The following is a 26,725-nucleotide window of genomic DNA, read 5'->3' on the forward strand; positions in this document are numbered from 1 at the left end:
ATGAAATCACATGCAAGAAACAACATAAAATAGGAACTTGCAATAACATGTGAGTGGGAGAATAGGGCCAAACCACAAAACGAGGATGCCATGCTCAACAAATGGCCCATCCATGACTTTGACCTAACCAGAGCCAAACTGATCCCACGCTTTTCTCCTCCTCCATTACAAACTCTAAACATCTTCACAATCCCATCGTCTTTCAAACCTGCAATTTCAGAAGAAACACATGGAAACAGATGAAGCAATGAACATGATCTACAAAAATTCTAGCTCAAAACTTCACATAAACAGGATAAGATATAGGGATGCGATCGGAGAAGTTTCGTTCACACCCAAACAAGCATTTTCATTGCATATTTACTTAGTACAAGACAATAACCGAACCTCTCGGTTTCGGTTTATGAACGATGAAGTATGGAAGACATCTGAAGAAAAGAATAGCACAACCATTCTAGCTCAAAACTGTAAAGATCTTCATTCGCACACGAACAAACATTTTCATTGCATATTTGCCAAGTACAAAACAATAATCGAACCTCTCGGTTTCGGTTTATGAACTATAAAGTAGTATGGAAGAAATCTGAAAAGAAAAGAATAGCACAACCATCCATTCTCATTCACACAAACACAAAAGGCAGAATTGAGATTCATCAAGTTTTCAACATCCATAGCAAGCCAACAACATGTAGTCTATCATCATCAGTACAAGCATATATTAGTTTTGAGATTCCCATATTATGGTCTCGACACATGAAATGTAGCCTACCAAGCAAGTAGTACTACATGTCCTCACAACATACAAACCAATAGCCATGTTTGTTGTTAAGCCGTTGCTTATGCAGGCAGATCTCTCTCACGTCCATTGCCATAACAGAGGACAAATGTTCCTGCAATAAGTTTATGTAAGAAATTCAAGCTTTTACAAGCAAAACAAACAAAGGAGATCATCATCCTGAAGGAAGGAGTATACATTTTTTTTTTTTCGAAAAAGCTGGAAATTTTTAGGGAGGAACTGATAAAGATGTCAAAAACTCACTAATATGTAGCTTTTATTTACATAACCTAGCAATCTGGACAAGATTTGCTTAGAAGGCACTGCCGACCATTCCCGAAAAATCATCGAAGGACCAAAGGTCGACTGAGTTTACACCGCCATCCTGGTTTCCTGTCTCGCCTGCAAGGAAGGCATCCATTGATGCATCCCAGCTGCCATCAAGATATGGCATCTGGAAGTATTTCATCTCAGACTCGAAAGAAGATAACTCCTCAGATAAAGTCTTTCCAGAGCCTTGAGAAACCTCCATAGTCTCTGGGCTATACTTAACTTTCTTGCTTGGAGATGCATCCTCCACAAAGTAAGAATCTTCATTCTCCATGGCAGCTGAAAGAAAGGACGAGATTTCAGGAGTCTTAGCACCCTGCTCTCCCCATCCAAAGTCAGAGTACTCAAACGAATTGCTCCCTTGATCTGAATTAAAGTACATGGGAGCAACATCAGAAGAAGGTGGACTGGTTTTTATTGCAACATCTGTGTTAGCAGGGAATGAATTCATGTTGACGAGTTGATTTGTAAGCGGTTTTTCGTCCAGGAAACCCACAGTGCTATAGTAATCTTCATCAGAGTTGCTCACGAAACCATTGTTCTGGATTTGATCTGATTGGGTCTTTGCCAAACTAGTTTTAACTACTGGTTCCTGAAGGTTTGTCTTGGATAAACGCTTTCCGCTAGTTCGTGGAGCTTCATTGGGAAAATTGACCTTAGCTTTCTTTCCACGAATTCGTCGTGCTTCAGCATCGTATGCTCGAGCAGCTTCTTCAGCAGTATTAAAAGTGCCAAGCCACACACGGACTCCTTTCCGTGGATCACGAATTTCTGCTGCCCATTTACCCCATGGTCGCTGTCGGATTCCCCTGTACTGATTCTTTCGCTTTCTTTTTGCAGATTTTTCAGCTTGTCCAGAGAAGTCTACAGATTTTGAAGCTGCAAAGTGTATACATCTTTTTAAAATCAATGAAGAAGAAAGAATAGACAGATCGGGAGGGGGAAAAACATAGCAACAAAATCGAATCCATCCCTGTCCAGAAATAAAAGGATTTAAGGGATCCAGAAACTACAAACGACAGGAACGAGGAACATGTTAGGAAAAGTTAACTGATCATCCACTTTTTTTCAAATATCCATTGGCTACGATAAGATGAATAATTGGAAGGACCACCAAAACAAACAAACAAAAAAAGAACAGAAAGAAAATAATAACAAAAATTAGGTTCAAAGCATTTTATGAATGTTCAACCAATAAGATGAATACCACTAAGCCACAACTTATCTGGTAATTACGTAAGCCGATCCAAAAATTGAGAACTCAAAAGAACTTTCATTAATATTAAAAAAAAAAAAAAATGTAAAGCAGTAAACATCATGTAACAAATTCGATCATGTGGTAATCTCATCAATATTTATGGTACTACTAAGAAAAATCTAAAAATTTGAGGCATAGAAGCTTGATTTATAATCAAATAAAAAATGTAAATCCATGGCTATTGGCTAGATCTATCACTCCCGTCCTTTTTTTCTTTTCTTTTTTTTTTTTTTTCCTTTTTAAATCAGTAAAAAGGTTCTCAGTTTATTCCTCAAAAGAATTTGTTTCTGCAGCTCGAAACCTAATGATCAGAAAGTGAATTTCCACATGAAAGAACATGCTCCCTAAACATCTATGAAAATCAAGAAGGCAGTAACGGATCTACCACAAACCAACTGAATGTCGAAAACAGAAAGAGAACAAGCGGAGGCCATGCATTAAAAGTCACCGAACAGAAATTAGATAGACTACCGAACAAGAAGCAGTAAGGCGTAAAATCAACATCAGAACAGCAATCAAAGGAAGCTTAGCTTAGGAAAAGAAAGTTACCACGAGCAGAAGGAACGGCAGGGCTTCCACCAGCAGAGAAGGCAAATGATTTGACATCAACGAGCTCTTCCACATCAAATTCCAAATCGGAATCGTCCTTGAAATGCTGGAAATCCGTCTCGAAATCATCATCAATGTCAATGATATCAGACTTAACCGGCTTGGACAATTGATTACCGAAGCCAGGTTTCTTCAGGTTAGGCCAAAGATGTTCGCCTGTGACTCGCCGGGAGTGAGTCGTCGGAATAAAACCGGAGATTAAAGCACCTCCACACATTCTTCAAGAAGAAGACAGTTAACTGAAAGGATTTTTGACAGAGAAGTTGGGAGACTATCGATTCTTGAAAGAGAAACTGAAAGAACTTTGGAATTGAAATGAAAATTTTAGTTGTTGAGAAGTGACTTAATTTTAAGCGGAAGGGATTCTTTCTTTAGGGTTTTAATAAAAAAGGTTAGGTGGGTGAGTTCTTCCGGAAAGAAAGTGAGAAGAAGTAGGCAAATTGCAAGTGGGGCCCACTCATGTAAAATACCCATTTTACCCCCTTTCTTTATGCCGTCAACTCCACAGTTTGTTTCCTTCCACCGTCGACGCCACGACAAAAATATGATTTATTTTAACTATTTTATTTTTTTTATTTTTCTTTTCTCTTTTCAGAAATAATAGAACGAGACAGCGTTAAATTATTGTACCTTATTCTAAGGAAAAATACAATTTTGTGTATTATAAATTTAATATCCATTCGTTCGTGAATTTACGTATAATAAATTAATAAAAATATTTCTAAATTTTGTATTAAAAAATACTTATAAATTTTTAAAAATTTAAATAATATCTTTAAAATTTTAAAAAGATTAATATTCTTACTGTTACTTAAAATGTTATATAATACATTTTTAATTTTTCTTTTCCCATTCAAATAAATTACAAACACTATAGAAGTAAATTTGAGAATTATAGATAAGTATGATTTTTTAAAATAATTAAAAATAACAATAATCTGACAACCTAATTTAATCTAACCTTGAAATCTTTATTCGAGTGGTTCGGGTCACCAATCCAATTAAACTAAAAATTTCGGATCGGCCCAAAATATTTTTTCAACTGAATTTGTGTACACCTCTGTTTTTTAATTCATCAACATGTCAGTCTGCCTTAACCGAGTGAGATATGCTCAAATTGATCCAATTTTGAAATTAATAATTCAAGACAGTAAATTATAAATTATATTTTCTAACCCATTTCCCCGAACAGTATACAAGAATAATCAATTCGAGTATAGTTTTAGTAGATAAAAACGTCAATTATCATATGAAAGTTCGGTAGACACGGAGTTATGGGTATATTCTCTAGCACATCCCTCCCTCTTTCTCTATCTTTGAAGCATTTTCCATGTGACATTCTTCATGGGTTGTGGCATTCAAAGGCGTAGGGCTTGTCTGCCTAATTTTATGCCCTTATAGTCATGTTTTAGGTTCATGATAAAGAAAAAAAAAAAAAAAAAAAAAGTAGTTTACCAGAATTGACTGCACCAAAACAATAACTATTTAAAAATGCCTTCGGATTATGGTCAAAGAAACACGTTAAGAGTGTTTAAAAAATTTTATAATCGTAAAAATTCGACCAACATAACTCAATTTGTACTGTTTGAGTTAGATTATGAACTTATTTAGGTTCGGGTCGCTTAAATCTTGACTAGGTAAAATCGAACCAACCCAAATTTATGGTAGATTTGTTTGATGTGAATCGAAGATCGTATATTATTTGATACGTTAGTGTTGTGAAAATGTCTACGTGCATGCATCTTTTTTAATATTCAAATATTGTTTTATTTTGTAACGTGATATTGTTCTTCAAATTAACGCGCCCATATAAAAACATTATTATTATTAATAATAAGAAAAATCTTGGTCAAACAGTTGATTTTTCACCATCAGTCAAAAAAATGGAATGCACATTTTAATGAGTCAAATAAAATATCCAAGGAAAAAAATTATTCTTTCGGAAAATATCTTACTAAACAAAAATTAAAAAAATAAAAATTTATTTTTACATAAAGATATTAAATTAAATAGAACATTAGATTTTATTTTCCTAGGTATTATTTAATTTAATTTATAAAATTTATTATATTTTAATAAAATTAAAAGTTGCATATTACTTGGCATTAAAAAAAAAGTCTTAAATGTCTTTAAAATAAAAAAAAAATGTATTTATAAATAAATTTCAAAATTATTCTTCATTAATGCCTTTAAAAAAAACTTAAAAACTAAAAAAACACGTTTAAATTTTTTAAAAAATTAAAAAATACTTTTATACCAAACAATTTCATCAACTTTCAAAAGTAATATTAAAAATTTTGGATATAATTTATGTAGTGTCAATAAGCCGTTTTTGTCCATATATCAGTAAAAACTAATTTATTTTTATAATGTTAAAAGTTATTAATGATACTTTTAAATCTTTTTCAAGTATTTTTAAATTAAAAAGTATTAATAAAAAATTTAAAGTTTAAAATTAATTTTGTAACACCTATATTTTTTTTAAAAAAAGTAGTAGATTATTTAAAAAGTATAAAGAGCCATTTTATTAATTTAACTTAAAATTTAAATAATTAAATAATTACGTTGAATTAGCGTGGGTGATTGGGTGAATGCCAAACCACAGAAGAAAGAGAAAGGACGCGTTATTGACTTGTAATTTACAAATATTCTATTTTTTTTTTAACTCTTTATAATTAAAATCCCAAGAAACTCGATAAAGGCAGAAAAAACCAACGCCCATATTTATTTCCAGCATTTAAATTATTTTTATATAAATAATTAATTATTATAATTTTATTTATTTTTAACCCCGTCCAAAAAATTAAAATATTATATTAAAAAAAGTACCATGTTGCCGGCTGGAAAATTCATATGGCTTCACTAGCCGCCAAATTTGACGACGCGCCGTCCTAACTTTTTGGCATAGTGTTATTTATTTATTAATTAATTAATTTTTTAATATTTAATATTTTTGTTAGGCCACGTCGGCAAAGTAAATTTGGGAGGACGTTCATGCACTTGAAGATATACCCTTATTTTCACAATATTCCAATCATATTTTTTTATTATTACAATATTCTAACCCACTCCACATGCCACGACAAAAAAATATATGCGTGGAGGTAGGGCCCACTTCCCCCAACTAATCCAATTAATTAATTAATAATTATTATTATTTCTCTTTAATTATTTTGATATTAGTTAGATATTAAGCTTGTAACACACGACAAAATGGGAGTTTTTCGAATATAAATATACGAATGGGCCCACCTGGGCCTACGTGGGCCCAACATCGTCACATGGTGGATTGGATCAACATCGCTTCAGGCCCAAAGAAATACGCAGGTTTTTTGTTTTATTATAATATTTTTTTTTTGTTTTGTCTGTAGCGCGGCAACTTGCTTAGTTAACGCCACGTCAGGGTGTGTGGGTGTTAAAAGAAAGCCAAGTGGCACAAGTGGGTGTATCAAAATGGCCTCTCATTCGAAATTATCAGCAATTTTTTAGAATTTGACGATTTTGCCCCCTTCTACGTGGGACCCACCGATTCGTGTTTATCTTTGTTCGAGATTATTTACTTCATTGTCTGTATTTAAGAGTTTTTTTTTTAATTGAATTTAAAATTTTAAAAATTTAATGTATTTAAAATGAAAATATGATTACACATTAAAAAAAACAAAATTTAATTAATAAAATAAAATAAAAATGAAATGGTTATAAAATAAAATATTTAATTAATAAGATAATGAGTTGGAGCATTAAACACATGATTCAGGGCCTCGAAACGATATATGTTCATTATTTACTCCGAAAATCTTTATTCGATTTATTCGATTATTATAATTTAATACCACTTGGATTTATTTATATATCAGATGTGGATGAACTTGTAATTATCCTTTGTTGCTCATATGATTTGACTTTCGGATATTTTTATTTTATGGGTCAAGTTGGTTTTAACTTTTAAATTATATTTGTTTTTCTTTTTTAATTACTTTGAAATAAATAAAACCATACAAAATAATAAAAATAATTTGTAATTTACGATGTTATAGGAACACAACTCTCCATAATGGTATGATATTGTCCACTTTGAGCATAAGCTCTCGTGACTTTGCTTTGGGCTTCCCCAAAAAGCCTCATTCCAATGGAGTTAGTATTCCTCACTTATAAACCCATGATCACACCCTAAATTAGTCGATGTGGGACTTCCATCATCCAACATACGACATTCCATTTTATTATCTGCTTAAGCATTTGTAGTTTTGTCGGATTTTAGGTGAGGTTTTCCTTTGCCAACCATACGTAACTCGTACAGAATTTTAGCTTGCTCAACCATGTATATTCAATCATTTGCGACTCTAGCTGACTTGCCTCGTCTCTAGACTAAGTCTTTTGGTTCGACTTTCATCTACTATAGGCCAATATTTCTCATACGCAATGTTGCATCTGTTAGATGAACACGACTATCTGAAATGGTATGATATTGTCCACTTTGAGTATAAGCTCTCACCCAAAAGCCCTCGTGAGTTTATAATCAAATAATAGTCTCTCCGTTGGTCTGAGGCATTTTAGAAAGACCAAAACAAAGTCATGAGAGCTTATGTTTAAAGTGAACAATATCGTACCATTGTCGAGAGTCATTAAAATAAGACATTACCATACTCATGTTTGATGTGACAGGTGTTTGAGCACTGAGTAATTCCCGTTGCTGTAAAAATATTTATTAGCAATTTATTTTAAAAATAATTTTTATAATTTGTTAAAAAAAAAAAAAAATCACGGTAGTTATAATATATGAAGGGAAAACGTTTACAAGACATCGGTCATATCTCTTTCAATTATTTTCTCTCCACGCTAAAAATTAGGGAAAAATTACATCTCTGTGATGTTGACTGAATGTACGGCCACGATGAAAGCAGCGTGTAATCAGGTCGGCAAGATGAATCATCCGACGTGGAGGTGGGGACCACAGGAGTTAATACACGCCCTTTGTCCATCTCCTTCGGATTGGCTTTTGAAAACCATAATCTTTGATGATAGAGCGACAGTGACAGTGTCACCATCCAATAACATCACGTCACGTCATGTATGATTGAAGACCTCTTCTCCAAACCTCCTTTGTCGAAAAATACACGTCACAGCTCATGTGTCCGTCATTGTTGTTTTTACTTCACCGAAAATGATCAACCCACTTGATCCATTAGTGGCCCATTTGGTTAAACGACACATAATCGAGTGTCGCATGCTCACCAGCTTCACGTGGTTCATCCCTCAACCATATCTTACGGAGAGAGATGCTTCTGCATTGATTCACAACCAACGTAGCCATGGTGATTACATGTGATTGCATTCTTCGACCCCACTAGTGTGGCTACTTACTGTGTATTTCTTTAAATACCTAAGTCACGTGCTACTTATTTTTCAGATAAAGGTAAGATACCCTTATAAGGATGACGGCATCGTTGTGAAAGTCTTGAGGATAAAGTCGTAATTATCCCAAATTTCAAGGACTAAAATGTCGGGTTTAAAAATACAGAGATCTATTTATTATTATTATTTTTTACTAAATTAACAATTGAACTTTAAAAGATATAAATTTAATAATAATAATAATAATAAATCTTATAGAGAGGCGAGCCCATGTGAACAACTTTGGAGGTTAATAGTCCAGAAGAAAAAAAGACAATATATCTATTGGGCCGGGCCGAAGTAGAATTGAATTTATTGATTGGGCCACATGTGATGCAAAGCCCATTTTTCGTAGTTTTTTTATTGGGCCGGGTCAACGTCGGCCCAAATTTAGGCTGAGCCGTGAAATTGGTTGCTCTTGCGTAAAACAATGTTGCCGATGACGTTCCTGAGGGAGAAGAAATGGAGGGAAAATCTCACTCAGTAGAAAATGGCTGAAACTGGAAGAACAGTTTGGAGTTTTCAGATTGCAGAGTACAGATGAGGTAACGTTTCCTTCTTGTTTCTCAGAATATGAAGAATCGAGAACACAAATCATCATGAAAACGCGTTTCTAATGGTCACGAGTATAAAGCAAAAGCTATGGATTGGTGGTTGTTTCCTTGTTAATTTGCTTTCATAATTTATATTCACAGTGAAAATTCACTTCGTAAAAGCGAAACGATTATTGATCATTGTTTCGATTCCAACAAATAGCTGGAAAGGCAAGTGTAATTCTATCCTCGTAATTATTGGTTCTTCAATTTCCATTTTCTTCGATGGTATTCAATTCCGTATACGGCGGTAGCTTATGATTTTACTCGTTCTTCCAGATCATAAACTGCTGAGATTCAGTCTTTTACACTGATGATTGACGATGGAGGACCATCGCCAGGTATTTCTCATCTCTCGCAATTTGAACTTACTGATGGGAATTTAATCAAACAGTTCGTGAACTCTTGTTTATCTCTTGTTACTTGCTTGAAACACGGATTGACTGATGAAAATTTGAGTGCACTACACTTCACCATAGTCAATCTCATATTGTGTTCATTATAATAAAAAAACAAACTCTGGATCCATGTGAAAAGAAATGATATCCCAAATTCTATATTACTAGCGTGTCAATACATAGAATAGGAACATTCTTGTGTTTGCTGGACGTGGAAAGGGAAAGCCGAAAGGCAAGGAGTTGCAACTACAAGCTTACAAAGAGTCAATAAACAATGGAGTTAAGTGGGATAGGCCATTTACCTTTACAACGAGCCCCACTTGTGTTTCTGTCTAAATGACTGTCCCCATTGTAGTTTGAAGCTGTTAATGCTTTCAGCATACGTGTGCCTATGTTCTTTTGACTAAAAAATTGGATTGCCAAGGCATAATTGCTCTATATAGTTTTTTGATGGAAAGCGAAATTCAACCCACAACATGATTCCGGAGAAAGACTTTTGCATTCATCTCCATAGTCTTACAACCAAAGACATTCATCATCCTTAACCCGTCGTGTGTTACAAACCAAACCCCACCAGTTTTCTGATATTGAAAACTTAAAAAAAGAGCAAAAATATTAGAAGAAAAGAAGAGGAAAAGCATTTCCATTTTACATACAGAGAAGAAAACTAGGTACTTGGGAAGAACAAAATTATGGGATTCTACTGCAGGGGTTGCTGCATGGTGACAACCAAAGGACTAGTAACTACGTGCTTTCCATCAGTCCAAACTATGGAACCACTCTTCATGCTAGAGCTCCCAGAGGAAAGTCTTAAAGCCATTGCTTGGACCCTAACCAAGAAGCTCAATTTTTGCCCAACCCTTCTGAACGCCAGCTTTTCTGGCTCCACAGTCACTGAAATTCCTCTTGGTGGCTTGATTATTACCTTGTAGATAGAATTAGCGTCCCCAACGTTGGTCACAGTTCTAATGAAATGCGTAGACATCTTTTGTTTACCATATTGTTGAAACACCACAGACAATAAAGGGTAGTTCAAATTCCCAGTATGGCCAGCCCTTTTTGCCCCGCTGCAATCTGCAATCTTCCCCGTAATAACTTGGATGTTCTTAGTGGTGTAGTTGGCGTTACACAAGAAATCTACATAATCATATGTGTTCAGGTCATAGATTAAGCCAGGGTCCATTGCCTTTTGTGGGTGAACATGACCAGCTCCAAAGTCTAAGACCGTAGAAGTATTGCCTGAAGATTCGTCTAACATTGTCTCACCCCTGTTGTCCAAGGTATAAGCTGTGGTCATTAGGGCTGATTTTATAGCGGCTGGACTCCATCCTGGGTGTGCCGCTTTAAGCAGAGCAGCCAAGCCAGAGACATGAGGACAGGCCATGGAAGTGCCGGAAAGTATGTTGAACTCTGTGGTACGCTTGTCTGTGGGAATTCCAGAGGGCCCAATTTTATCAGGCCAAGCGGCAAGAATGTTCAATCCTGGCGCAATCACATCAGGCTTCACGATTTCAGGGGACTCTGGATTAGGACCTCGAGCTGAAAATGAAGCAACAACTGGTGCTGGCCTGACTCCAAGCCGAGTTCCCTTGAACAAAATTGTAGCTGTTGGCGGTGACTTAGACTTCGCTGCTTCTGCAATATATTTGCGGATCTCGTCGCCGCCGGCTGCACCGACGGCAGTGGCGGGTAGAACATGGCAGTCAGCTACCAAACCCTCACCGTCAAAGACCCCATTTGCTAAAATCATTCCTAATCCTCCAGCCTTTTTCACAACCTCACCTTTAGCAGCTCTTGAATTTATGCCCCTATCACATACTACAATCTTCCCTTTCACTAGATTTGGGTTCAATGAGCCTTCTAAGCATAGAGACGAAGAATACCCATCACCGCCTTCGGTTCCTGCATAAATTAGAGGATGCATACGACCAGGAACCAAAGCCGGTCCGCCGTAGACACTAGTACCTAGTATATCCCTCCCGTTTCCCAGCTTAACATCAGCAGGAAAATCTCTATCCATGGTTCCAGCTCCTACTGTTGTAACCCATGGTGCTACATTAGTCACAGTGAGCCCACCTGGGCCACCGTTACCGGCTGATGCCGAGACAAAAACACCGGCTGCCACCGCTCTAAAAGCCCCAATAGCGATGGCATCGAGATAGTACGGCACAACCACACCGCCGACGCTGAGTGATACCACATCCACACCGTCGGAAACGGCAGCATCAAAAGCTGCAAGAATGTCAGAGTCGTAGCAGCCGGCGTTCCAACAGACTTTATAGGCAGCAAGACGGGCCTTAGGAGCCATTCCGGCCGCTTTACCACGAGCGTAGCCTAAAGTTGAAGCTGGAAACACGTAACGACCTGCAGCAATGGACGCCGTGTGAGTACCATGACCATCGGAATCACGCGGCGAGCGATTCTCGGTGGTCTCGTTCATCTTTCCATTGGTGGCCTCGTACCCACTACAGAAGAATCGAGCCCCAATAAGCTTACGGTTGCAAGAGGTGGCTGGGAAGTGTTTAGACTCCAAGCACCGGCCTTTCCATTTGGAAGGAATTGGACCCAGATCGCGGTCATTGAAGCTCTGCCTCTCCGGCCAAATACCAGTATCGATAACTCCGATTACAAGGTCAGATCCAAAGTCGGACTCTTTAAGCAACCCTGCACTATCAGAGGTCGTAAGGCCAAGAAACTCAGGGGAACGAGTTGTATGAGGATGGCGAACCTGTTCAGGGATGACGGCGGCGATATGGGGAAGGGTTTGAAGGTTCTGAACTTCAAAAGGTGAGAGCTTTGCAGAGAAGCCATGGAAGAGGGTTTCATATGTATGAATGATGGGTCCATCGCTACCAGAAGCATCTGGTTGTGACGGTGTTGGCTTGTTGGGAGAGATGGAGGCCAGAGAGGACTCGTACCAGTGCCTGTGTGTTGGGAAAATGGAAGGCTTGCTGGCATCTCTGTTAACCTGCACAATGAAGGTCTTCTTGGAATTATCGATTGAAGAAGAAGAAAGTGGGAGGAGGAGAGAGAAGAGAAAGAGCACTCGAAGAAGAGCAGCCATGAGTGAGAGAGAGAGAGAGAGAGAGAGAGAGAGAGAGAGAGAGAGAGAGAGGAGGAGGCGGTGGTGGTGGTGGTGTGGCAATGGGCTGCCGATGCTTTGACAGTGGCAGTGAAAGAAGAAAAGTTTAAAAAGGAAGTGGGTGTAGTGGGAGTGCGTGAGGGGTACAAATGTGGTAAATAAAACGCGTAGGGAAGCAGTAAAGATTGAAGAGGGGTTGGGGTTGGGTTAAAATTAATTGGTAAATGGGAGTTACTTTAGCACTCTATTCCTTGGAATTTAGTTTGAGACTCCCGTTATATTCCATCACCATACCATACCACACCATACCCCTGTGGCCTGTACTTGTCCAAATTGAAAATTTGAGTGCCCCCAGAAAAGGTAAAATTTTAAAATTTTGAATTCACCTCTTTTCTTTCACTTTTTAAATTATATATTCTTTCGGTTAATTCTGAAGATATTATAATAAAAAATTTAAAAACTACCTTTTGAAGTGAGTTTGATAGCTACAGGTTGATGGTGATTCTGTGATTTTGTTTTTAGTGTTTGTGTTTGCTAAATTAATAAAAATGAGTTATTTTAACTTACTCACTTTACTTCAAAAATATTTTTAAATTTTAAAATGTTAAAGTAGTAAAAAAAAAAAAAAAAAAATCTAAAAATATATACTTATACTTCTCAAAAATGTTAAAAAATATTTAATTTTAAATAAAAATTAATAATTTATTTCAAAAATATTCTTTAAACTTTTAAAAGTTTTATTTTTTAAAATAGAGTTGAATTTTTAAAAGTTTTATTTTTATATTTTTTAAAATTCTCAAAAATATTCTTGAATTTTACTTTTATATCACTATTAAAAAATGCTCATAAACTTTTAAAAATAACATTAAAAATTTTTACAAATATATGTTAATGTAATGCTACTTTTAAAATTTTGTGGATATTTTTTAAATATAGTATAATAGTAAAAGTATTTTTAAACCCTTTAAAATAATAGTAGGGTTTTTTAATGATTTTCTTTAAAATACTATTAAATATTTAAGGGTAATAGTATGGATATTTTTAAAAGTTTAAAATTATTATTGAAAATTTTAAAAATGGAATAGTATTTTTTTTTAGACAAACTACTTGGGAGAATTTTTATTAATTTCTTTAACATTTAAGCTTGTTTACTATTTTGAATATATTACTCAAAATTTAAAAAATAAACCAAAATTTTAATAACTACATTTTAATTTTTTAAACGTGAGTAGATAATGGTTAACAAAACAAATAATTTTACGAGTGTGGTGTTTATAGTATTTATGATATAAATTAAAATAAAAAAATAAAAGATTATATAAAGTACGGTGTCGTTTTAAGTGAAGCGGAGAAAGACAAACAGTGCACGGGTACCAAGATGCGTGTCTGCATTTTAGATTTTTAATTCAATAATTTTATCCCACACATTCTCAACAGAAACTCCCATGAAAGAATCTCTCATTTCTTTCAGACAAATTTTAAATATTATTATTCCATTTACCCTTTTTTCCACTTTTTGTTGAATTTAATTTATAATTATAAATAATATTATTCCGTTCGGACACCTTTTGCTGTCCTTTTGCTCCATAATTAGATGTTAATTTATGTTATTACTATGTCATTCTCGGTGAATTCATACGTTATTGTGAGATCCATATCGGTTGGAGAGGAGAACGAATCATTCGAATAATTTTTTATAAGGGTGTGGAAACCTCTTCTTAGCAGACACGTTTTTTAAAAACTTCAAAGGCAAACTCGAAAGGGAGAGTTCAAAGAGGACAATATGTGCTAGCAGTGGGCTTGAATCGTTAGAAATGGTATTAGAGTCAGACACCGGGCTATGTGTCAACGAAGAAGCTAAACCCGAAGGGGGTGGACATGAGGCGTTGTGCTAGCAAAAACGTTAGGCCCTGAATGGGGATGGATTGGGAAGTCCCATATTGAAATTGGAGAAGAGAACGAGTTCTAACGAGGACGCTAAGCTTCAAAAGGGAGCGAATTGTGAGATCTCACATCGGTTGGAGAACGAAGCATTTTTTTAGAGGAATCTCAAAAGAAAAAGTCGAAAGAGGACAATATCTACTAACGGTGAGGTTGAACTGTTAGATTGAATTATCAAATCAGGACAAATAGAAGAGAAATGAATTGGGTGGCTAAGACTGAAGATAAGTTATGGAGGAGATTCAATTGTGTGAATGTTAATGGAGACAAGAACAAGGGGTGCCCCACAAATCTTTAGTTGTGTAAGACAACCAAGGGGTACGTAATATTAAAAGCTCCATTAATCACACTTCAATAAGTGGATTGGTTAATTTTAGTTTAAAGTTGTGATGTACGACAGGTAACCATTTCTCCCGAAACTCGCACATGATGGAAGAGAGTGCGACCTTTTGGAGTGTATTAATTAGAACCTAGCTTAGAATGTTGTGAGATCTTATATCGGTTCGAGAGTGGGACGAAACATTTCTTATAAGGGTGTGAAAATCTCTCCCTAACAAATGCGTTTTAAAATTTTGAGGAGAAGTCCGAAAAATATCTGCTAACGGCGGGCTTAGGCTGTCACAAATGGTATTAGAGCTAGACACTGGGTGATGTGCAGCGAGAAGGCTAAGTCCTAAAGGGAGTGGACACGATGTGGTGTGCTAGCAAGGACGTTGGACTTTGAAGGGGGGATGGATTGGGGTCCCACATCGATTGGAGAAGGAAACGAGTGCCAACGAGAACGCTGGGGCTCGAAGGGGGTGGGATTGTGAGATCCCACATCGATCAGGGAGGAGAACGAATCATTCTTTATAAGGGCCAAGAGACAATATCTACGAGCTGTGGGCTTGAGCTGTTACACCTAGTAAGTGGCAACGACATTACAAGAGTCCAAACGTAAGACGGAACCAAGAAAAACTCTGTTTTGGTCATAATTTAAACCAGCAGTGGGCACTCAGGAGAGTGATAAAAAGAAGGGAAAGCATCCACTTTGTAGCAATAAAGTTTAAAATTAGGTAACAAGCAGAGATTTGATTAGAAGCATGAAGTCAAAGGAAGAGATTAAGAAAAGACACCAATATTTTTACATTCCTATTTTACCATTCATTTCAGGTAATATATTTAATTTACCCTCATTATTTTACCATTCATTTCAAGTAATATATTTAATTTACCCTCATTATTTTACCATTCATTTCAAGTAATATATTTAATTTACCCTCATTATTTTACCATTCATTTCAAGTAATATATTTAATTTACCCTCATCAATTGGTTATTAATATATCATTTTAAAAGATTCCAAACATTATTAAGAGTAGCTTTATAGTTAGATGGTAGCTTAGCAAAATTAAATATGAGGTAATTATTTTAAAACTGATGCAACAAAATTTATTAGGATAAATTAAGATTATGAATATATCGTTTTAAAGGACTACATAAAGCGTCATCAAACCATAAGAATGAATCTACAAAAAGATGTTTGTTTGAAAAAAATGTCAACATGAGTATAGTGAGGTCCCACGTCCGTTGAAGAGGATTCTTTACAAGGGTGTGGAAACTTTTCCGTAACATACGCATTTTAAAGCTGTGAGGCTGACGACAATACGTCATAGGTAAAAGCGGACAATATTTGTTAGTGATGGGAGTTTCTCCCTTACATATAGTGTTTTAGGCTTATGATAATATATAACAGGCAAAAGCGAACAATATCTGTTAGCAGTGGAGAGTTTCTCCCTAACAGACAATATTTTAAAACTGTGAGGTTTAGCAGTGGAGAGTTTCTCCCTAACAGACAATATTTTAAAACTGTGAGGTTGACGGTGATACCCTAACAAACAATATTTTAAAATTGTGGGGTTGGCAGTGATATGTAACATGCAAAAGCGAACAATATCGGCTAGCAGTGGAGATTTTTCCTTAATAGACAATATTTTAAAACTGTAAGGTTGATGGTTATACATAACGAGCTAAAGTGGACAATATCTACTAGCGGCTCTTTGACGGTTAGAAGTATGCTCCACATAAATTAAAATATACTCATCTTTGCAACGGAATGTTTGAATCCCTAAAAAAAAAAAAAAAAAAATCACCAGCTATTTTAAGATAAAGTCACATTGCCTAGGAAAGAAAAAGAGTAAAGAAAGGGCAGTTAGTGGCATTGTCATAATTAGTGTTGGTAATGAAGTGTTAGAGAAGGGAGGGGATGGGGCCTCTTAGTGTTAGTTTATAAGTTTATAAATGTCCAACAGGAGAGGAGAGATGCCTTTAATGCATCCATCAAGCCTTCCACCACTATCATTTAGGCAGTGGACCTGTTGTTTGTTTGCTGGGGTCAACTTCCCCGTTCTTGTCTCGTGTGTTGGACATTCACATTCATGGTTCAAGTCCACCGCTATTGGTATTATTCTCTTTAGACTTTCCTTTTGTGCTTCTTCTCAAAATGTATGTGTCAAGGATTGCATCACTCCCATCATCGAGACCATATTAGGTACTCCCGAAGTATCATGGTTTGCACCAAGTGGTCTCGGTGGGAAAACTCCTACTGTCGGATTTGGGTTTGCATTTACTGATAGCTCTTGAAGTAGGACTTTTAAAGATGGGTCCTCTTGCACCCTTGCATGCCCGCTTCAACTATGTGTTCGAGTCATCTTTTTACTTTTTTCCTGTTACTGAATCTACATCCAGACGTATGCAGCATGCATTATCCACCATCTTTGACTTACAAACTACCTTAGACTTACTTTAAGCAACCGAACACCTTAGACTTCATAACTTTAAGCAACCGAACACCTTAAACACATACTTCCTACCCTCAAACTTCAGAACTTCGTACCCCAAACGACTCCACCAACTTAATAACTTCAGTCTCATAATCCCACTCGACATCCCAATCGGCCCCTTATTGAGTTGCTTATTCCAAAAGACCTCAAAATCTAGATTCAATCTAGATATGAACTTCCAATGCAATATTGTCAAAAAGAGTATAAACTAAATAAGAAGTGCTGTCATTCAATCCATTTGATGTATCATAAAACCTTCACCTTGTAAGCATACACGTTGATCGTCAAAAGGGGAAAAATCGGTAGCTTACATGTAACTTCAAGTGGATCATCCAATTCATCCTCTTTCTACATAAGATCTAAGTTAGCTCTCAACTAAGATGGAGAACTGTAGTAATCATTCCCCTTCTATTTCCTAAGGCATTATCCAAGTATTACTCAACCCCACCCTACAATACAGAAAAAATCAATAGTTTTCTACTCAACTTTTCTCTGGTTTCCTGGATACGTTATATATATATATATATATATACTTGAAGATTTAGGTTAATAGCACAGTGATACATGTAGTTAAGGCGTTGAGCTTTATATGTACGGCCGCAACGGTTCGGTTCTCTTATATAGGTTTGCAGAGATAAATTTGACCTCAAAATCAAATCATCTTCATATTGGTCTTGAGGATAAGCCTGGAGACAACCCATTACCAACTTTCTTCTTCTTGTAATTAGCAACACTACAGTGTGGACATATGTATTCTAATCCATCAGTTTTTGCATAATCCTGCGAAAATCATGCACAATGCATCATTATGAGATACAGGTTTGTATGTGCAATGGAATTTTTCCTTGTTCTAATCTTTTCACACAGTTTGTGTATCAGTGGGATGATGTCGTAGGATGGGGAAGATACCTTAAATGCGCCGAGACCCTGCCTTCGGTCACAACCAAAGTGAGCCCACTCGCCACAAATGCCACAGTTCACCCAGTCCCCTGCTGCACTACTGTTAAAGCAATCCAAAACTTCAGTGTAAGGGAACATATGAAGTTTATCTAGTTTAACATTAAGGAAAGAGAAAGATGGCTTATGAGCCAGTACAGAATTGTAACATGCAGAGCTGATCGCCAACATATATTGTCCTCTTTGGGCTTTCCAAACACTTCCCCTCAAGGTTTTAAAACGCGTCCGTTAGGAAGAGGTTTCCACACCCTTATATGGAATGCTTCATTCCGCTCTCCAACCGATGTGAGATCTCACAACCTACCCCCCTTGAGAGCCCAACGTCTTTGCTAACACGTCACCCGGTAACCGACTCTGATACCATTTGTAACAGCCCAAGCCCACCGCTAACAGATATTGTCCATCTTTGAGCTTTCCCTTCTAGGCTTCTCCTCAAGGTTTTAAAACACGTCCGTTAGGGAGAGGATTCCACACCCTTATAAGGAATGCTTCGTTCCCCTCTCCAACTGACGTGGGATCTCACAATCCACCCCCTTGGAGGCCCAGTGCTACAACCTAACTATAGCATCCTCACTGGCACATCGCCCAGTAACCAGCTCTGATACCATTTGTAACAGCCCAAGCCCAAGCCCACCGCTAACAAATATTGTCCACTTTGGGCTTTCCCTTCTGCGCTTCCTCTCAAGGTTTTAAAACATATCAGGTTAGGGAGAGGTTTCTACACACTTACAAGGAATGCTTCGTTCCCCCTCTCCAATCGACGTGGGATCAAACAAGAATGTTGCCTCCTAAGAGTGCATTGAAGGAAATATTTCAGAAGAGAGTGGAATGGAAGTGTACAAACCTGTGACACAACAGGCAACATTCACCATCTACATCTTCATGCGCCAATTCATACTCGAGAAGATAAGTTTCATAATGTCTTTTAAGCGTGTTTCCAACACCCTGCCAGAGAATTAGTTCTTATTGTCTATCACCACAGAAATCTACTCTAAATCTTCTTATGAAAATCAAGAACAACATTCCCATTACTTGTTATGCATATAAATCATTTTAGATATTCAAGAATAAACAGTTACGACAAACCAAATGATAATCAGGATAAGAATTATGTTATTAGACATGAGAGCCATACAGTCATTCTATTGGTCATGGTGTAATTGCGCATCTTTGAGAAGATCTGTCCTTTCCAGTTAATACCATTTCCAACACGAAAGCCACCTCTTGAAACCACCTGATCAGCAGCATCCGTTCGGGAATAGTCCAATCAGTATCAGAACACAGTACACTCAATATCCATGATTCTAATGGAGAAAGGAGCTTACCTCCTTGTACAGGTTGTAAAGGTCGAGACGCTTTCCATTGAGTATTGCATCTGGAAACTCAGCAAGCCCACCAGGAGGAATAAGTCGATTATGACCTCGAAGAGCAAGAAACTGCAGCAAATCCTTCAAAAATTCCTCCTACATGAGAACAAGAAAAAAGATTAGCTCAAGAAAAATTAAGTCGAAATCGATCTAAATATTCAGGTCGAACACCTGAGGATTAGCAACGACTCTAAAGTTGACTTCCTGAACATTATATTCTTTAAGCACATATTTTCTAGGAGCGTTCCAAAGAGATGCGACTACCTCAAAGCAAGCCTGTATAGGGCTTCTGCCACAACCATGCTTCTTCAAAGGTAGTGGATTCATGGGAATAATTTGTTTATATTGAGATGCACTTGGAAACATTTTTTGTTGCAAAACTGAAGCTGAACCTACAGTAACATGCTTCCCTGAATTACTAGAAGAAACACTAGCTTTAAACAGGCCTCCATTGTGCCCACCTGTCTCAGCTATTCCACGAAAAGATATCATTTTATGGCGATTAACGTGAGGAATGGGCCTCATTGCGGCAATTTTCATTCCTCTCCTTCTCGGGAGTGGAAACATGGGAGTGCTGAAACCATTCCTCGATCCTATTTCCATGTTCTCGCCGTCTATTCTGTTACCAGACAAAACCTTCAGATGTTGAATAACATCATGAGAACCAAGGCTTATGTCTTTCACGTTTCTCAATCTCTTTCTAGGTGCAGGTGGTTTCAACCAGCTTGGAGGTGTGCTATCGGTTAAATTGTTTAGAAATAAATCTCTTTGCTTCCTTGAACCAAAGAAAATGAGGCGTTCAGCATCGTCCTTCTCAAAAGAAGCTACAGACAAACCCTGAATGCCGGCAATGCCAAGTACAACTAAACTTCGATAAGAAACATCAGGGGCTAACTGCCTCAAAATCTGCAAAACAGCCACGGACAAGCACATACTCATTATAAGAGCTAGTAATCATCAATCATCACTCGACGAATACGAGATACTGCTTCATAGATTTTTAGTTCTGATTCCCCAACACTGGAAATATATAAATATCAGCAAGCATTAATATTCTTTAGATTCCGTAATCAAGAACCAGGCCAGGAGAAACAAATTCACCGAAATCAGTGCACAGCATTTCAGGCTAGATAGAAGACAGCCATTCTGATTCAAGAACATACGAATGCTAAACCAGAATATAGAATCAGATTCCAATGGATACAATCTCATAAAATAAGATGAAGAGAAGTGATCGGACAACCTGAGATGCCCACGAAGGGACCTTCATGCTAACTTCGAAAACTGTTGCCCCACAAGCAACTGAAGCAGATTTCCGTGGCTCACGCGAGTGTTTGCTTCCATCACCATCTATTAGTGTCTGTACTGGTTCGCTTCTGTCTATAATCTCATTCTTTATATAATTTTCAAATAGCTGAATACAAACAAGTAAGAAGTTGTATAAGATCTGACAGCTGCAAAATAAGATGAAAACCTAACCAGAGAGCTCCTACATTACCTGATCATCAAAACAAGCTTGTGCACTACCCGACACCAATAGTGAGATGTGGGCAAAACTGCATGTTGATATGTCACAGCGCATGGTCACAACACCATTAGAGTGCATTCCTGCCTGGAGAGGTGGAGGAGGGGCACTGTGCACATCAGACGAATTAATACAATTGACAGCCATTATAAAATGTGGAGTCTACAACTCCATTTAGAGGTCAGAAAATTTTTGCAGTGACTAAATCCATAAAAACACCAGCGACATAGAAAAAATAATAAAATAGAACTCCTCAAATGCATTAGGCAGGTGATGCAATCCAGAAACCTCGAAATAAGTCAGGAAGTGACTTCAAAAACCAACACACCTGAACTTGCCGTGAAGTTTGCTCCCCCGAATCTAAAGCACAAAAATAGGTATTAGAAAAAAAAGTAAGAAGAAAACACTTTCCCCTATTAACAGGACATAACCAAATCAAGAAGCTAGATTGTCTATTAGAAACAGAGGTTCTAGCAATAAAGCATTTTCCCTACTTACTTCAATGTCCAAGAGAGCGTTAAGACCATCCTCCAGAGCTCCTAATACGTAAGCATCCTAGAAAGAGAAAAACAAAACTACAAGTCATGCCATATAGGATACTGGAAGGGTACGAATTTTGCACATTCGTGTCCATTCCTACTTACCAATGACCTTGGTTCACCACATATGAGAAATCTCATTTCAACATCATGATCAAGTATGCTAACAGAAGGAACTTCCGATGAACTTTCTTCATCATCAGCTGCCTCTTTCTCAAGGGGTTCAATGTTTATTCTCAAACGTTCTCCTAGAAGATGTGGTCCTAGATCTTCACTAACGTCATTATGACTACTGTTAGGAAGAACAAGGCTGTTTCCCAAGCAATACATCCTAAATGAAGCATGTGCAAGTTGAAATGCGTCCCATGTATGAGCAGATGAACTGCAATTCACATTGAAAAATAGTTATCCTTCAATTATCCTTTACTTTCCATCTATACATAGCACCGATTAATCTGCATTGTCATACTAATGGAATACCTCTGAAGAACCGAAAGAAATGCATTACGGAAATGGCATGCTGCATAACAAGAAAATGTGCTTCTCCAGTATATGACATAAGGAATACCCTGATAACAAGTAAGCAACCAGTTAACCAAAATATCTTGTTCCATTCTCTTGGTTTATGAAAATAGCTCACACTTCATACAAGCACATCAGAAATGGCAGTAAACACAGAACGTAAATATGGAACTAAATGAAATTCACCTTGGAATGAAGTGCATCAGCTACTTCATCTCCATTGGCTACTTCCAAATATACCTGAAGATCCACACCAAGGTCGTTAGTAAAAATTGGAGTGAAACGTAACGGACATAAGAGGTTGCGATGGTTATCAGAAGCAGGCTTGTTTCAACAAACCATAAAATTTATTAACTAGCTTAGTGAAAGCTTTGTGGAATTTTCAAACGCCACACTGAATTCAACATCCAAAATATATGTAAGCTGATAGGATAACTAGACTGGCTAACGTTTTCTCGGTGTCCAATTAAAACAACATTAGTTCACTGTAATCATACAATATAGAAGTTCTTATTTGTTTCTGTTTACTTTTTCCTTTTGCAGGGGCTCTGATTACAAAATGATACAAGAAAATACGAAACTGAAAATTCAAAAAGGATGTAGAACATACAGTGGTGGGCAACGGAGAACTAAAGAGCCCACTAATCGCTTCTACGGTGAACAAATCAACACCTTCCCATACTAAAGAACCAACTTCATCATTCTCAAGTTGTTCCCCTTGTAAGTAAACAATGCTCGGTCTATACGATTCAATAATCCTACAAAACTCATCTTTACTAGGATTGGGCAAAACCTGGACCTGCAAATATATGTGACAAAGATAATTAAAACAAGGTAGTTGCAGGAACATACAAGCTAACACTCATCAACAAAATTCGAACCTCCAAACGCCCAGAAGAATTTAATTGTGGAAAGGGATATCTCTGCTCATCATCTGGATTATCCTTCTTAAATTTATCTTCAGGAACACTCCGACAGGGGATTGCAAGAAGCCTACAAGTATATCTTGAAGGAACTTGAGAATGAAACACCATTGGAGTTATATAAGAGAAATGAACCCTCTCTAGTAATGTACTCTCTCCAGCTTTTCACAGGAGACTTTAAAATCCTTGCCTCCAGCATCAACTCATAATTTAAACTCCCAAAGAGTTAACTGAAAGTAAATGAACTTCGATAGATATGAAGAACTGCTAGCTTTGGATTAGCTCTAAGAACTTCACAAATATGAACACAGAATCTGCTCAGAATTGAATTGAAAACCAGAGAAAACTTAGTCGTTGTGAAAGAAAAGAAGAACAGATTACAGAAAAACCAGTTTTCTTCCGAATGCGACAAGAGGCCTCGGAATTCAACCTTCATAGAGTTCAAATTGAGAAGAGAACATGAAATTAAGGAAGAGAGTAAGCAAAGCAGAAGATGAAATTAGAGGAACTCACCGAGTGAAGGAAGGAAGATCGCCCAAGGAATGGAAAAAATCAGGAAAATCGAAAACCCTAAGTAGTCCGTAGCTTTAAAGATCAACATTCGAGTCCACCAAGATGGAGAATCCTTTACGCCCTTAAATTCATATCTTTAAAATTTTACAATCCAAAAATAATTAGAAACTAAAAAGCATATTTCTCTCTCTTTCTCTCTCTCTATTATATTTCACGGAAAACACAAATTCAAAACGCTCACAGTCTCAGAATTATTGTAAAAAAAAAAAAAAAAAATGATAAATACATCCAATTCCGGCATTTCCAAGTTGAGGTCAAACACACCAAATAAACGCGAAATTTTGAGGGATTAATTTAAGGCCCTTTGATGAACTGATTGATAAAGTAAGAGAGCTAATTCCAAAACCCTATAAACAAAAAATAAATTTAAATAAAGGAAAAGACCGTAGTGTATTTCAAAAGTACCTTACCTTGATTACAACAAGTAACTGGTTTCTTTACTTTTCCAAAAGAATTTTGAGCGAACCAATGGTACGGTCGAACCCACGAGGGCTGGAATTTATGAACGCGGTACCGTTTTCTTGCTTCAAGATACTCAATCCATGGATGAATATCCATTACCCTAAAAAAACCAACGAAACGAAAAGATCTAGATCTCTTCGTTTTTAATATGTGTTCTTCTTTTCTGATGTTGTTCTTGTTTCGAGGTTGTTTTCTCGCCAAATTTCTTCACGATTTGCAGAAAATTTGCAGGCTAAGATGAACTAGTTTGAGTTTGAACGTATTTAAGAGTGATTCTTCAAGTGCTTAAACAAATTTTGCACTTAAACACAGTTCTTTGAACTTGTCGTTGATATATGAACCACTTGAGGGAGAGAAAATTCTGTAGAAATGATGAACAGATGAGGAAATCCAGAGGGAGTTATTGAAGTCTTGCAATTTGGAATGAATTATCATTCAAGAAGGTTTAAGCATGTGTTGAGATCTCAACTTCTTCTCTTCTCCATATACCTCTTCCATATCACTAAGGGCCTTCCACTCCTCGAGTGGCGACCGAAAATTTAAAACTTTGAGGGGAAGCTCCAGTGGAAAAGCTCAAAGAAGAGAATATGTGCTAATGGTGGGCTTACGCCATGACACCAAGCGGTGTGCCAGCAAGGACGCTAGCCCGCGAAGGATATGGATTGTGAGATCCCACGTCAGTTGGAGAGGGGAACGAAGCATTCCTTATAAAAGTGTGGAAACCTCTTCTTAAAGAACGCATTTTAAAACCATGAGGCTGATGACTATACGTATAACGAGCTAAAGTGGACAACATAGACTAGCGATCGGGTGGGGTTGATATCATAATGGTTTTCATGTCTATCAGTTTAGATTATTTTTCATATTTAAGCTCGTTGATGTAGCAGAATTGTAATATCTAGTGTAGTTTTTACAATTCAATTATATTGTCCGCTTTAGTCCGTTACGTATTGCCATCAACCTCATAATTTTAGAACGAATCTACTAGAGAGTTTCGTTCTTCTCTCCAACCAATGTGAGACCTCACAATCTACTCCCTCAGAGGCCAGCGTCCTTGCTGACATACAACCCATAACCTAGCTCTAATATCATTTCCCTTACTCTCTCCAACGAATGTAGGATCTCACAATTCACTCCTATAGAAGTCAGCGCAATTCACTCCTGTAGGAGTCAGCGCCCTTGCCAGCACACCGCCCAAAACCTAGCTTTGATACCATTTGTCACTGTTCAATTCCACCACTAGCAGATATTGTCCAATTTAACCCGTTACGTATCATCATTATCCTCACAGTTTTCAAATTCTTACAAAAAAATGTTTCGTTCCTTTCTCCAACCGATGTGAGATCTGCCAACCCGTACCTAGACCCCAACCCCTCAATAATACACCGACAGATATTTTGAAGATAACGTTAGTACATTATCTCTAACATGTTTCATTTCAGCCTTACATCATTACCACACACACACACACAAAGAAACCCATGGACAAGAACTTAAACAAAAAAACACTCTTTAGGGCTTCTATTACTTCCATCCATTTTAATTACAATTTTGCCATTTCCATTAGATTCAAAACAGAGGAGACTACGAAACAACAGGTCGCCGGAGATATGGAAGCCGGTGATGTGGCCGCCGGAGATCCTCCAAGAGGCGGCGAGTTTCACTTCCTTCATTTCTCTGACATTGCCTGTAAGCTTCCACCATTTTCCTTGTAGAAGCTTCTAATTCCTTCTTTTCATCCATTTCAATCTGCTGGTTCCGACACTTCACACTACAGTAACCTTGATCTCCCCTGTTTCACACGACCAAACATCATCAAACAAACCGAACAACAAAACGGCAAAATTCATGACCAAATTCCATGATTTGATCACCAAACACAAGAACTCCCGATCTATTTCATAACCCATGATGAACAGCTAATGAATTTAGCAAAAATTGAGTACCTGTACATGTAAATATCTTCATGGGGGTCAAGATTCTTGTTGCAAAGAAGACATGATTTGAGAAAAGATGGGTTATTAGAAGATGAAGTGAGTGAAAAAACAAGCTTTCTGGATTGTTTAACCACTAGATTTGGTTCTGGGGATCGATGAACAAGGATTCCTAACCCGACAGCCTTCAAATTGGTTGGATTCCTGTGGTTCATCGTGAAGGGGGTGTTGAATTTGGGAAGGGGAGATGATGAGAGTGTGAGGGAATTGGATACGACAGATTTATATATGTAAAAATGATATCCACAAAGGAAAAGGTGTGTGGTTTGTTTTTAAAAAAAAAAATGGAAACGTGGAAAATGAGACAAGGACGTTGATTTTTTTAAGGTTAAAAAGTTGTTTATTTAAACGCAGCTTGCCCCAGAAAATGTACTGTTCTTATTTCTGCTCTGTTGCTTTCACCTTCTAAAATTTTAATTTTCTTCCTTGGCTGTATTCATACTTCGTCTCGTTCAATTGTTCGGGTGGTTTTTTAGGGAGAGGTTTCCATACCCTTATAACTGTTGTTTCGTTCCTATCCTCAATTGAGGTGGGATCTCATAATCTACCGTCTTTGGGAGCACAGTGTCCTTGCTCGCATACCGTCCAATGTCTGGTTTGATACTATTTGTAATAGATCAAGCCCACTGTTAGTAAATCGAGGTGTTTACGGTGTATTCAT

At 37.1% G+C, this 26,725-nt stretch overlaps 4 protein-coding genes and 2 long non-coding RNA genes across 9 annotated transcripts; 2 read left to right on the forward strand and 4 right to left on the reverse strand.

The window, feature by feature from the left end:
- Positions 1–590: 590 nt before the first annotated feature.
- LOC111456217 (ethylene-responsive transcription factor RAP2-12-like) lies at positions 591–3,348 on the reverse strand. The gene is made up of 3 exons (XM_023098032.1): positions 2,913–3,348; positions 1,040–1,984; positions 591–890 (listed from the first exon to the last, which is right to left on the reverse strand). The coding sequence occupies exons 1-2, from the start codon at positions 3,187–3,189 to the stop codon at positions 1,089–1,091; spliced, it is 1,173 nt and encodes a 390-aa protein (XP_022953800.1). The 5' UTR covers positions 3,190–3,348; the 3' UTR covers positions 591–890; positions 1,040–1,088.
- LOC111456220 lies at positions 3,298–25,286 on the forward strand. Its single transcript, XR_002712720.1, has 3 exons — positions 3,298–3,376; positions 7,877–7,887; positions 25,276–25,286. It is a non-coding gene; the product is annotated as an uncharacterized LOC111456220 (long non-coding RNA).
- On the forward strand, positions 8,817–9,970 carry LOC111456221. Its single transcript, XR_002712721.1, has 2 exons — positions 8,817–8,911; positions 9,239–9,970. It is a non-coding gene; the product is annotated as an uncharacterized LOC111456221 (long non-coding RNA).
- Positions 9,838–12,701, reverse strand: LOC111456215 (subtilisin-like protease SBT1.5). Its single transcript, XM_023098026.1, has 2 exons — positions 12,463–12,701; positions 9,838–12,424 (listed from the first exon to the last, which is right to left on the reverse strand). Exon 2 carries the CDS (start codon positions 12,419–12,421, stop codon positions 10,058–10,060), a length of 2,364 nt encoding a protein of 787 aa, XP_022953794.1. The 5' UTR covers positions 12,422–12,424; positions 12,463–12,701; the 3' UTR covers positions 9,838–10,057.
- On the reverse strand, positions 17,412–24,530 carry LOC111456216 (AT-rich interactive domain-containing protein 4-like). Of its 4 annotated transcripts, none has more exons than XM_023098029.1 (17): positions 24,019–24,530; positions 23,549–23,669; positions 22,994–23,465; positions 22,723–22,911; positions 22,299–22,352; positions 22,071–22,159; positions 21,696–21,972; positions 21,550–21,606; positions 21,380–21,411; positions 21,025–21,160; positions 20,770–20,940; positions 19,791–20,432; positions 19,485–19,622; positions 19,295–19,393; positions 19,004–19,104; positions 18,112–18,202; positions 17,866–17,982 (listed from the first exon to the last, which is right to left on the reverse strand). In XM_023098029.1, exons 3-17 carry the CDS (start codon positions 23,144–23,146, stop codon positions 17,866–17,868), a joined length of 2,346 nt encoding a protein of 781 aa, XP_022953797.1. In that variant the 5' UTR covers positions 23,147–23,465; positions 23,549–23,669; positions 24,019–24,530. The 4 variants fall into 4 exon arrangements, with proteins under 4 accessions (XP_022953795.1, XP_022953797.1, XP_022953796.1 ...); XM_023098028.1 differs by having other exon boundaries at positions 23,549–23,682; XM_023098030.1 differs by lacking the exon at positions 24,019–24,530 and having other exon boundaries at positions 22,994–23,349; positions 23,549–23,994.
- A 182-nt stretch (positions 25,287–25,468) lies between the features above and the next one.
- On the reverse strand, positions 25,469–26,390 carry LOC111456219. The gene is made up of 2 exons (XM_023098035.1): positions 26,017–26,390; positions 25,469–25,862 (listed from the first exon to the last, which is right to left on the reverse strand). Exons 1-2 carry the CDS (start codon positions 26,217–26,219, stop codon positions 25,655–25,657), a joined length of 411 nt encoding a protein of 136 aa, XP_022953803.1. The 5' UTR covers positions 26,220–26,390; the 3' UTR covers positions 25,469–25,654.
- Between the last annotated feature and the right edge of the window lie 335 nt (positions 26,391–26,725).

This window comes from Cucurbita moschata, unplaced genomic scaffold (genome assembly GCF_002738365.1).
Source record: "Cucurbita moschata cultivar Rifu unplaced genomic scaffold, Cmos_1.0 Cmo_Scf00018, whole genome shotgun sequence".
Lineage (NCBI taxonomy): Eukaryota > Viridiplantae > Streptophyta > Magnoliopsida > Cucurbitales > Cucurbitaceae > Cucurbita > Cucurbita moschata.

Excerpts from the sequence above, each read along its gene's own strand:
- LOC111456216 (XM_023098027.1), bottom strand. The coding sequence starts at position 23,146 with ATGGTGTTTCATTCTCAAGTTCCTTCAAGATATACTTGTAGGCTTCTT. Across the intron at positions 22,912-22,993 it reads ATTCTTCTGGGCGTTTGGAG|GTCCAGGTTTTGCCCAATCC; the intron begins GTTCGAATTTTG and ends ATATATTTGCAG. Across the intron at positions 20,433-20,769 it reads TCCCTTCGTGGGCATCTCAG|ATTTTGAGGCAGTTAGCCCC; the intron begins GTTGTCCGATCA and ends GCTGTTTTGCAG.
- LOC111456219 (XM_023098035.1), bottom strand. The coding sequence starts at position 26,219 with ATGAACCACAGGAATCCAACCAATTTGAAGGCTGTCGGGTTAGGAATC. Across the intron at positions 25,863-26,016 it reads GAAGATATTTACATGTACAG|GGGAGATCAAGGTTACTGTA; the intron begins GTACTCAATTTT and ends CGTGTGAAACAG.
- LOC111456217 (XM_023098032.1), bottom strand. The coding sequence starts at position 3,189 with ATGTGTGGAGGTGCTTTAATCTCCGGTTTTATTCCGACGACTCACTCC. Across the intron at positions 1,985-2,912 it reads TGCCGTTCCTTCTGCTCGTG|CTTCAAAATCTGTAGACTTC; the intron begins GTAACTTTCTTT and ends TACACTTTGCAG.
- LOC111456215 (XM_023098026.1), bottom strand. The coding sequence starts at position 12,421 with ATGGCTGCTCTTCTTCGAGTGCTCTTTCTCTTCTCTCTCCTCCTCCCA.